This window comes from Notothenia rossii (genome assembly GCF_949606895.1).
Source record: "Notothenia rossii genome assembly, chromosome: 3".
NCBI lineage: Eukaryota > Metazoa > Chordata > Actinopteri > Perciformes > Nototheniidae > Notothenia > Notothenia rossii.
This window is the reverse complement of record NC_136901.1, coordinates 89,318,202-89,330,562: the sequence shown is the minus strand read 5'-3', so window position 1 is coordinate 89,330,562 and position 12,361 is coordinate 89,318,202. Positions and strand designations below refer to the sequence as shown.

Sequence of the window (12,361 nt, the reverse complement as noted above, 5' to 3'; positions counted from 1 at the left end):
TATTTACACAAAAGCAGCAAATACACTCAATTGCTGAAACAAGGATGTTGTTTTTCATGTTTTTATCCGCTCCATTGGTTCTGTCCATGAGGATGTCTTTATTGATCTGGAAGAAAACCAAAATAAGTTATTATCATTGGGTCATTTCTGCTCATGGTACCGTCAATTATTTTTGAATAAAACAATGTATGTTAATGCCAATTCATTTGTGTGTGAACATATTTACATTTGCCATTTAATAATTATGATATTTTAAGTAATGTATCATTAAACCAAGACATTAAAGGAAAACAACATGCTGTATAATAATGCACAAAAAGTGTAAAAGCTTTATTTGGTGGATTTACTCATTGCTGAAAGTGGCAAGCAGCACAACACATTATAAAAGCTTTTAGTATATTTATGTGTATATGTTTAAAAGTGTTTTGTACTTGACATTACCTGCTGCCACATTTGAGTAAAGGCTCTCTTCTGGTTCATTACAGGCATCTGGTAGAAGGATTAAAATAATGTATCAAAGGACAATTCCTGTACTTTATTTAGACACTGCTGGCCACTGCAGTAGTATTTGTATTACTCCATGTTAAACACAGAGGAAATACTTTACCATTTCCAGCTTCTACAGGCCCTCCTATTGTTTCATAGAGACAACAATCACCTGCAGAGAAGTGAAAATCAAGCCACATTTTAATCACAATTAAGACAAAAAGTTAAAATAAATCATATTATTAAACCGGACAATAGCTGACCATGGAGGAGAGTAGAATATTGTGGCATGTTTTGAATTTCATCCTGGTTGATCATGTGGTCTCTAGCAGGGCCCTGATTGGTGCTCTGTGATCTGGTGGGCAAAACACATGAAGATAATGAAGTGGATTTATAAAGGAACATATCACTGCTGTCATGTTCATAATGAAATAAAATAGAGTGTTGTACCAACCTGATAAAGCATGAATCTGTTAAAAAAAAAGAAGTACTACTATATTATTTTGCATTGCAAAGGTGTTCTACTGTTAAAACAGTACGTGTGATTACATTAGAGTCAATCTGATATCAGAAGAAAATGATCTCACCTTTTGACTTTCTGTATAAATACAGGAACAGCAGCAGGAGAATAATCAGTGCAACTCCACCAAGCAGCCCAACGATCAGAAGAATGGGAAATTGAGAGGCTTTTCCAGGTCCGGACGCTGCTACTATAATTAATCTTTATTAATATTTATTTTTATATTAAACGTTCCTGTTATAGATTAACTGTATAAAACATCTCTCTTAAACAAACACAGTTTAATTCAGATGAAACTAAGCTTTCTTTATCTCAGACTGTAACACAGCTTACAAAAAAGGAAGGGTTTTTAAATCATACTTACATTTGACTGAGAACCAACTCTCTGGTGACGTCCTACCATCTGCTGGATCTCTCCGTTTACATTTATAAAAGCCTTCGTCTGACTTTGACACTGCAGAGATGGTCAGCTGCTTCCTGGTATCGTTCTGGATAAGTTTGTCATCTTTATAGAAATCCACATTATAAAGAACAGTTCCTGTCTTGAACTTGCAGCTAAGAGTGACAGAACGTCCCTCAGCCACAGGACGGACAGGACTCACCAGGATCATTTCATCATCTGAAAAGAAATCAAAGAATATAAAGGCTTTGACAGAGTCATCAGCTTTTGCAGATTTAATATGTTTATGCACAACTGGCCTAGTCTGGCAGAAGCTGAAATGTCAGGTAGATTTATGAGGACATTTAAACACAGAATATTATCTTTGATCTTTGAGAGAAGTAACCCTGGAAATCACTTCGCAAATTGTTCTTTTTTATGAAGTTTTACTAATTTGAAGAGACGTTTGGCTAATGCTTGTTGTCACCTTCACATTTCAAAACAACATAATACTTCAGAAACAAACATTTTAAATAATTAAAACTCACCATCTTTAGTGATGTTGACTGCATTACTGAACTGTCCTGTTTCAGACTCACACCAGAACACTCCACTAACCCAGCTGCTGGTTATTGTGCATGTGGATCCAGTCATTGTCCCCCAGGAAGAACAGCGATAAAGGAAGTCAGATTTCCTAAACGTCCTCACTCTCCACTCAGTGGACTTTCCCTCACAGCTCAGTGACACAGACGTTTTGTTGAAGTGCTGCACACTGTCAGGACTCACTGTGAGAGACGCTGCTGAATTCAAATCTGAAACACACAAAGAGTGGACATTTAAACCATGCAGACTGAAGAAGACAATGCATTGGTATGGCAAAACTGCCACTTAATTTATTTTAGAGAAAGGTTTTGAAAACTGAATTATGACCTGATGCTGGTGTAAAAGAAAAGTTCCCAAAATAAGTGACTTTGTTCCATTTTGCAATAATGGAAAAGTCAAAACAAACCTCAAGACCAGCCAAACTTTGATAAAGACATTTGATGGCCTAATGGTGGTACAAACTACAGAAAGAAAGAAAAAAGAAGAACATACTGACCTCCAGACCAGACAAACTTAGGTTCACTCGGCCAACTGTAATACACTGGATCTCCTCTTCCTGCTTTACACACATATCCTGCTGTGTGTGTTTGTCCATCAATGATGAAGAGATGATGTTCAGTCCCTTTCTCGCTGCCAGGTAGCAGCTCATAGTTGTAGGAGCTGTGTGACAGTTTGGGAACAGCCTTATACCAGTAGAAGCTCCAGCCAGCAGAAGGATGATCAACGCTGCAGTTCAGAGTTACTGTGGCTCCAGGACTCGGCCATGATGGAGACACAGTGAGGACAGCCTTAGGTCTGTCTGTTGGAAAACAACATTTCACAGAATGATAACATTATGATGTATAATTGGTGGGTTACATGCACTCCTTGGATCCTACATATTTTCTGCATATATTATGTAAAAAACTAATTGAAGTGTGAACTGTACTTCAATATCATAACCACAATACTATTTCTATAAACAGTAAATACAAGTGAACTGATAATAAATGACTTACTCTCAGAAACGGTCAATGTGAAAACAATCCATTTGTCACAGGTAATAAAGTATAACAAGGTTTGTTGGTGAAGTATTATCTTTATGTAAATGCTTTGATGTAAGAAACTGATCCCTGTCTTCTTATTCTTATTTTAATACTCATTATTTTTTGATAACACAAAGCACAGGATTGTACAGTATACTTCACCTGCCTATACAGCGTCAGTGGAGCTGTTCAACCGTTAAAACATTACAATAATTTACAGATTATATATTAGAACTTGTCCAAACTGCGTGTTCACATCAACATGGCTCATAAATAAATAAAAAATGTTTTTATTGAACTTGGTCATGGTGGTATTACTTTGATCACTTACCTGATACATTTAGATAGATTTTATTGCTTTCCTTTACAAGATACAAAAAGTAAAATGTTTTTTCTTTTTGTCAAAAACAGTTTTATACATTGACCAAACGGATGTTGTTTGGAGAGTTACTTCAGTAGATTTGTCTAGAATGAGTAAACAAAAAGTATGAAAATTGTATAATTACCTTGAGCTTGTCCACGGTAAAGTAAATTCAGAACTGAAATACGTATGAAACTAAATCAGACATTATCAAACTGACAGAAATATATATTAACCTCAGGCATTTAAAAAGTTTTATCAATGGCAATTAAAACAGGAAAAGTACTCACAGAAAAAACCCCGTAGACAGAGCAAAGTGTGTCCCATCTTCACATCCAACACTGAGAATCTGCTTCTGAGAAATTATTCTACTTTGTGCAAATAGAAAGATTGAAACCGCAGCATATGAAGAGCAATCAGGAACTACAGAGAAACAAATGCAATGTAATATTGGAAACGGGAGTTGTTTTTTTAACTTCTTTACACGGTCACAGCTTCCTTCCCTTTTACACAAAGCTCACACAACTGAGCAGCTTTTAACACAGCACATTGTTTGCACCTTGGTTTAGGTATCCTCTAATGATGAACAGAGATAAGGTGTTAACATATCCTTGATGCTTCTCTAAAGACTGCTGCATAAAGTCTTTCTAGAAAAAATAAAGTGCATACAGTTTTAAGAAGGAGACACAATTGCAGGCGTCATTCTCACTTTATAATCCATGGGCCTTCTCACCAATATTTCATATGAAAATGTGTGTAACAGCTTTAACCAAATAGTTGAAACGCAGTGATGGAGTGTCACGGAGGAGTTCAAGTTTAAGTTTAGAAGCAACCTCACCCACAGGAAGTCTCTCATAGTCTCTTTACCAGAAGTGAATGTGAAGAGAGACAAAGTCCAGCCCCCTCCTCGAGATAGACTATATCTACTTTAAGGGAGCAACATTTCATATCTATATCATTCAGTGTTTCCCCTACGATTGTCTTGGTGGGGCGCTGCGCCCTGCCAACGGAGCCCCGCGCCCTGCCTGAAATTCAAGGTGTTTTTTATTTATTTAAATGTTTTTATTTTATTATTTAAAAGAAATATATATATATGTAGCACCAAATTGCAACTGAAGTAATCTATCTACGGTCACGTTTCACATTGAAAATGTGCTCTTTTATTAAATAAACTAAACGCCTATGTTATTTATCCAATGTGCATGTTTCAGTGTCCACTGCCTTGCGTATTCACATTCTCCCTCCGCTCTGTTTCTGAAGGGCGGGGCTCCGCTCCCCCCACCCCACCCACACACACATGCGAATGCCCACACTCACAATCAGAGACAAGAGCGGAGGAAAGGAGGAGAACAACAGCTCTGCTGTCTGCCCGTTTGTGTACCCCCCAGTTTCAAATTTGTTTATTATTATTTTTTAACCGCAAGCCGTTATCGTCACGGGAGAAGGACACAAACAGCCTGCCCAGGTGGACGTGAGCAAACGCGACAACGAACGTAGCGTGCGCATTCTAAAAATAGCTCACAGATGGTGAGCAGGTACCGCGGTTTTGAACTACAGTATTGAATTTGACAGAAAACAACAATGAAACGCCAGCAGAAGAATAGTCTAATGAGTTGGGTGAAAACAAAGACAGGAGATGTGGGTTGGTTTATTCAGTAAATTAGCTCAGGATAATTGGATGTTCTGTCTACACCTGTTGATGTGAGGCTAATGCAGGATTTGCTAGCTTGATGCTAGCGGCATTTAGCGGCAGTGACTCAACAAATTGCCTCTTAAAATGTATCGTCAGCAATGTATGACAAGCTGACTGCTTGTTTAATGTTAGACTCACACCAATAGCTCAATATGATCATAACACGATTGCTGTCATATCAGAGATCAGATGAGGTGGAGCTGCCTCCAGCAATAGAGGATGAGGCAGAGAGAAGCAGCAGCAGCAGCACAGGGTTTTAGCAGGTATGTTATATGCTGTAGTCAGGTGATTTAAATGTATCAATGAAAGGAAGAAGTGTAGGCTACATGATAAGAAGGGAATACAGTTTGAATTAAAGTAATAAAGTACAGTGTAACACTGTACTTTATTACTTTTTAATGTACAAATACTTTGTTACTGTACGATATCAATAACAATAATCCACAGCTCCTCTCTCTGCTCCAGAGGATAACAAAAAATGTTCGGGGTACCCGAGCAGCACCCTGCCAAGACAGTAAACCTAGGGGAAACCCTGTCATTAGTAATAAAGCAATAATTTGAATACAAAAATATGTTTTTTCTAGGTGCAACATTTGATCCAAACCGTTTGAGACCCACTGAGATAACTTAGTCTAAAGTTAACTATCTAAACCAGGGGTCAGCAACCCCTGGCACGCTTGCCAATGGTGGCACGCGGCACCGTAACCAGTGGCACACTAGGAATAAGTGGACTAAATAAGAGGAACAAATATTTAAATTGTATTTTCGGATCCTGAACGAGACCGCCGCCAGAGTTACCTACAGAATGAAGCCATGCACGCAACACAGCCCCGCTTTCTTTAACATATGCTACACAGGGGGGGACTGGCCATCTGTGTGTTTTGGAGAATCACAGAACGGACGGCCGTCATTATTATTATGGTGTTTAAACAATGATTTAAATGTGTTTAAACGGCATCATGTAAGTTGCGCTGACAGGTGAAAGAGGTCCCGCCCTCCTGTTGACCTTTCACGATCGTCGGCACACTGATCACAATTTTTTATTTTAAATGGCACTTCATATGAAAAAGGTTGCTGACCCCTGATCTAAACCCTCAGAGTCCTTTACCTCACTGAGCTGTAGTTATCAGCCTCTCAGTCTGACAGGCGAGAGCTCTCCCTCTCCTTGTTGTAGAAACAGCTTCTAATGTCCATTAGCTCTGAGCTAGCACCAGATGCTAACAACAAAAATCCCCGTAACTGGTGTGCTCTCTCTCTTTCTCGCTCGCTCTCACTCAAAATGCACTAGATTAAAATGAAATGTGTAAGAAGAAAGTGACGAATTTAGATTGAAATGATACGTGAACACTGGGGGCTTCAATATGTGATAAGAGAAGAAAATAAAGTAAAAAGGCTTGGAAAAGGAGCAGGATATTTGAACTGCAAACTTCTGAACTAACTTGATGGCGAATGATCTGTCGCCATGGCAACGACATTTGATGACACCCCATAATACGCTTAGATGCGTTGATGGCTGCATCGTTACCAAACCTGTGAAGTTTTGGGGCGTTTGGAGCAGTTTCACTGAAGTTTTGAGAAAACCGTGTTTCATGGCGAGCATTGTGTTGCCATGGCATCGGCATTTGAAGAAATCTCAAAACTGTCCCGTAGATGTCTTCATGGCTGGACTGTTTGCACACTGCTATCTGAAGTCTGCTGCTCTGAGCATGTCTGTTGGAGTGATGACATCATCGTGTTCCATTACACAGGTGTTTATAGTTGAGCTAACGAGGTGCCTAGACTTCAAAGGCTTCATTGTTCTGAATGAGAGGTGAACCTCTTACATGTGAGCGTTTTGTGGAAGAACCGTAACAGATATCTGTGAAATTTGAAAACGTGAAGCATGTCAAGGAAGTTGAGTATCTGAAGTGTAATTTTTGTGTACTTTCGGGTTAATAATGTGGCCTTTTTGGCAGTTTAACTAAAGGTGTGCGGCTGCTGCCGTGAGGAAATATCAGCCTGAAATTACAATGGGCTTTAATGGAGGAATGCTGAACGTTTTTGTCACTTCATGCCCTCAAAAAGCATTTTGTTTAATTATTTGTCATTTTTCAAGCTACGGGATGTTTTCCTACGTTTGTCATGAAAAATTATGTCTCAGGAATGTAGGGTTCGGGAATTATGGCAGTTTTAAAAAAATATATGAAGGCAAATTTCAAACTGTCCTCCACTCTAACTCTGACATCACGCACTCTGCCTTATCGAGCTGCGCAATGTTAAAGTTCAAATGTTAAAAATGTGATAACAGCATTCCCACTAAATAACATGTTTGAAAAATATAAAATGCTCTGCCTTGTTGTCTTCCTGGACAGGCTTTACTGCTTTGATTGCATTGAAATCATGCAATAAAGATAAGATTTGTGGGTTGATGTTTTTCTATTGGTAACAAGCGTATGAGAAATTCCATCATGTTCTTAGTTATTTTTGGCTAATCTGCTTCACACAATACAGAACATTTGTATTATTAAAAATTAGATAAGATAAACCAAGTTATAAAAACTAAAAACGGTCCCTAAATATCTGAAAGAAAACAAAGACATTGTACAAAAGGTGTATTGTTAGAGCCAGTATTTTTGATTTTTATAAGAAAGGCCACCTAATTGTGACGTCTGTAGTCAACGCACTATAAAGGACTACAATTCCCACGGCGCCTGCGCTGAAGCCACAGTCATGGGCAACCTGTTGAGAGACGCCGTCGAGGAACAGTTTTTAACCGTAGACGTACATACAAATCGTACAAGTAGGCAACCCTTTAAGTTATGAAGTTATACAAGCATTATCAAGAAAGAAAGCATACTTACGTTTTTTTCTTTTGAATATTGTAAAGGCCTATTTTCTTTGTTGCATGTGCAAAAGTTTGTCAACTAAACTATCGGAGGACAAGCAACAGTTCAAACTGTGAGTAATTTAAAGGAAATAAACGAGTTAGAACTGTCTGTTTAAGGCGTAGTGGCTTGATGGAAAGACAAGGAAGGAAGCCACGACACACGGTACAAAAAGGCTATGGACAGACAATAAAAGCATAAAAATCAATAAAACAGACTGACTCGAAAGCGAGGGAAAAGAGGTGGGTCTTTAGGCGGGACTTAACATTTTGGAGGGTGGGCGACAATTTGACATGGGGTGGCAGATCGTTCCAGAGCCTGGGGTCTACCGCTGAGAAGGCTCGGTCTCCCCTGGTCTTTTTCTTGGTTTTAGGGACTACCAGCAGCAGCTGATCAACCAACCTCAGTCAAAGCCATTGAGGGGGTGTACACCTCTAGGAGGTCGTAGATGTACTGAGGGGCCAGCCCATTGAGCGATTTAGAAACAAACAATACAATCTTAAAAATAACTCTAAAGTGGACAGGAAGCCAGTGGAGGGAAGCCAGAATAGGTGTGATGTGCTCATGCTTGCATGTTCCTGTAAGCAGCCGAGCCGCAGCATTTTGTACAAGCTGCAGGCGTATACATTATTTATTTATTTTGCTATACTTATTTCGCAGACTGCAGCTTTGTAAATTATTCAGACATCTTCAGTTTTTTTACACTTTGTTTGAAATGTGAATTTTGTTTGGCTATCATTCAACACGTGAACTTATGTTATTGGAAATATTCACACACATATTACTCTGGAATAGCATAAGGTGAACATGAAAAATGTAACAGGTGTTAAATGAAAAGATATATTAAAAAAATGCAAACAAATAAAGTCATTAAATACTGTACGTATGTTTACAAAGTAATAAAGACCTTCCTCACAGGAGTTGGAGAGGAGTAGCTGGGCGTTGTCTCCCTCTGCTGGCAGCACACAGTCATAGCATCAGCAGCATGAAAACACACCGTGAGAGGAGAGGGAAATGGAGAGCAAAGTGAGACCACAGTGACTTATTTATACAGATATTTATCAACTGGTGTGTAAATGAGCTCTGTGTCACATGTGAACATAAACACTTCAAAGAAAGTCTGTTAAACCAGTTAATTCCAAAGCAAAAAAAGTAACAGTTTTAGATGAAAGTCAACATCTTAACTACTGTATTAACACATCCCATCAGTACACCACAAAATGTCATTCAATGCCAAAGGTATTCTCCTTTATACAATCCATTACACACACCTATGTCATAAAAAAAAAGGATCTGACCTGAGGCTGAGATGAAGACGCCGGCCTGATGCAACACGTCTGACTGTCTGCAGAACTCATGGCCTTTGGGGGGAATTTTTTTAAACACACACACACACACACACACACACACACACACACACACACACACACACACACACACACACACACACACACACACACACACACACACACACACACACACACACACACACACACACACACACACACACACACACACACACACACACACACACACACACACACACACACACACACACACACACACACACACACACACACACCCCCCCACACACACACACACACATACACAGAGTCTGTGCTCCTCCCTGGCGATAAGTGCTTGCGTACAAAAAAATGAAAATAAAAGCACATTTGAAAAGTTGGGGGGACACAAACGGGATTTTGAAAAGTGGGGGGGACATTTCCAAATTACGCCCATGCTCATGGACAATGTAGAAACACAGTAACGTATATTCACATTTTGAAATCATGCAAGATAATAAAGTGAAAGTAGTAGCAGAAAAATTGTTATATTTGAAGTGCATTAAGGGTTTTGGTTACCATTTAAAAATTGTAATGACAATAACATGTTTGAAAAATATAAAATGTTCTGTCTTGTTTTCTTCCTGGACAGGCTTTACTGCTTTGATTGCATTGAAATCATGCAATAAAGATAAGATTTGTGGGTTGATGTTTTTCTATTGGTGACAAGCGCATGAGAAATTCCATCATGTTCTTAGTTATTTTGGTTAATCTGCTTCACACAATACAGAACATTTGTATTATTAAAAATTTGAAAAGATAAACCAAGTTATTTTTATTTTTACAAATAAAAAACAAAAAATGGGCCCTACAGATCTGAAAGAAAACCAATACATTGTACAAAAGGTGTGTGCTTCAGTTCCTTTGAATCTGAAAAGCTTGTTTGACCTATTGGTGGTGCTGTGACTTCAGATGTTTTGGCCTTTGCAAGAGACTACTTCTGCTGATAAATTCAAAGCATTAGATAATTTGTGGGCACCCTGTGGTAGCATCTAGTAAGAATCATTCACTGAACAGTACATGCAGGTATAATTGCATTTGGGTTTTATTAATAATTTATTTGTGTGTCCACTGTGTGCATCTACAGTGCTAAAGCATGTGTCCATACTGCATATATTAGTATCTGGCTCTAATATCACTCAATGTACAACAAGGTTCGAGCCACATGATCTGAATCAGACATTTAACAGATAAGGTGGTACAATGTTTTACACTAAATATAAGCACACAGAAAGTAAGTGCAGTTGAATTGCAAAGCATTCACCATGTTCCTAGAAAGGCTTTTTTTTTAAAAGGCACTGCGCTATCTACACAAAAGCAGCAAATACACTCAATTGCTGAAACAAGGATGTTGTTTTTCATGTTTTTATCCGCTCCATTGGTTCTGTCCATGAGGATGTCTTTATTGATCTGGAATAAAACCAATATAAGTTATTATCATTGGGTCATTTCTGCTCATGGTACCGTCTATTATTTTTGAATAAAACAATGTATGTTAATGCCAATTCATTTGTGTGTGAACATATTTACATTTGCCAATTAATAATTATGATATTTTAAGTAATGTATCATTAAACCAAGACATTACTGGAAAACAACATGCTGTATAACAATGCACAACAAGTGTAAAAGCTTTATTTGGTGGATTTGCTCATTGCTGAAACTGGCAAGCAGCACATTATAAAAGCTTTTAGTATATTTATGTGTATATGTATAAAAGTGTTTTGTACTTGCAATACCTGCAGACACATTTGAGTAAAGTCTCTCTTCTGGTTCATTACTGGCATCTGGTAGAAGGATTAAAATAATGTATCAAAGGACAATTCCTGTACTTTATTTAGACACTGCTGGCCACTGCAGTAGTATTTGTATTACTCCATGTTAAACACAGAGGAAATACTGTACCATTTCCAGCTTCTACAAGGCCCTCCTATTGTTTCATAGAGACAACGATCACCTACAGAGAAGTGAAAATCAAGCCACATTTTAATCACAATTAAGACAAAAAGTTAAAATAAATCACATTATTAAACTGGACAATAGCTGACCATGGAGGAGAGTAGAATATTGTGGCATGTTTTGAATTTCGTCCTGGTTGATCATGTGGTCTGTAGCAGGGCCCTGATTGGTGCTCTGAGATCTGGTGGGCAAAACACATGAAGATAATGAAGTGGATTTATAAAGGAACATATCACTGCTGTCATGTTCATAATGAAATAAAATAGAGTGTTGTACCAACCTGATACAGCATGAATCTGTTAAAAAAAAAAAAGTACTACTATATTATTTTGCATTGCAAAAGTGTTCTACTGTTAAAACAGTACGTGTGATTACATTAAAGTCAATCTGATATCAGAAGAAAATGATCTCACCTTTTGACTTTCTGTATAAATACAGGAACAGCAGCAGGAGAATAATCAGTACAACTCCACCAAGCAGCCCAACGATCAGAAGAATGGGAAATTGAGAGGCTTTTCCAGGCCCAGACGCTGCTAATATAAGTAATCTTTATTAATATTTATTTTATATTAAACGTTCCTGTTATAGATTAACTGTATAAAACATCTCTCTTAAACAAACACAGTTTGATTCAGATGAAACTAAGCTTTCTTTATCTCAGACTGTAACACAGCTTACAAAAAAGGAAGGGTTTTTAAATCATACTTACATTTGACTGAGAACCAACTCTCTGGTGACGTCCTACCATCTGCTGGATCTCTCCGTTTACATTTATAAAAGCCTTCGTCTGACTTTGACACTGCAGAGATGGTCAGCTGCTTCCTGGTATCGTTCTGGATGAGTTTGTCATCTTTATAGAAATCCACATTATAAAGAACAGTTCCTGTCTTGAACTTGCAGCTAAGAGTGACAGAACGTCCCTCAGCCACAGGACGGACAGGACTCACCAGGATCATTTCATCATCTGAAAAGAAATCAAAGAATATAAAGGCTTTGACAGAGTCATCAGCTTTTGCAGATTTAATATGTTTATGCACAACTGGCCTAGTCTGGCAGAAGCTGAAATGTCAGGTAGATGTATGAGGACATTAAAACACAGAATATTATCTTTGATCTTTGAGAGAAGTA

The 12,361-nt window shown here is 38.2% G+C and overlaps 1 protein-coding gene across 1 annotated transcript; it reads right to left on the bottom strand.

Moving 5' to 3' along the window:
• Positions 1-604: 604 nt before the first annotated feature.
• LOC307031819 (Fc receptor-like B) lies at positions 605-3,477 on the bottom strand. Its single transcript, XM_079669258.1, has 5 exons — positions 2,485-3,477; positions 1,934-2,197; positions 1,371-1,625; positions 750-841; positions 605-658 (listed from the first exon to the last, which is right to left on the bottom strand). Exons 2-4 carry the CDS (start codon positions 2,037-2,039, stop codon positions 801-803), a joined length of 402 nt encoding a protein of 133 aa, XP_079525384.1. The 5' UTR covers positions 2,040-2,197; positions 2,485-3,477; the 3' UTR covers positions 605-658; positions 750-800.
• Positions 3,478-12,361: the final 8,884 nt, after the last annotated feature.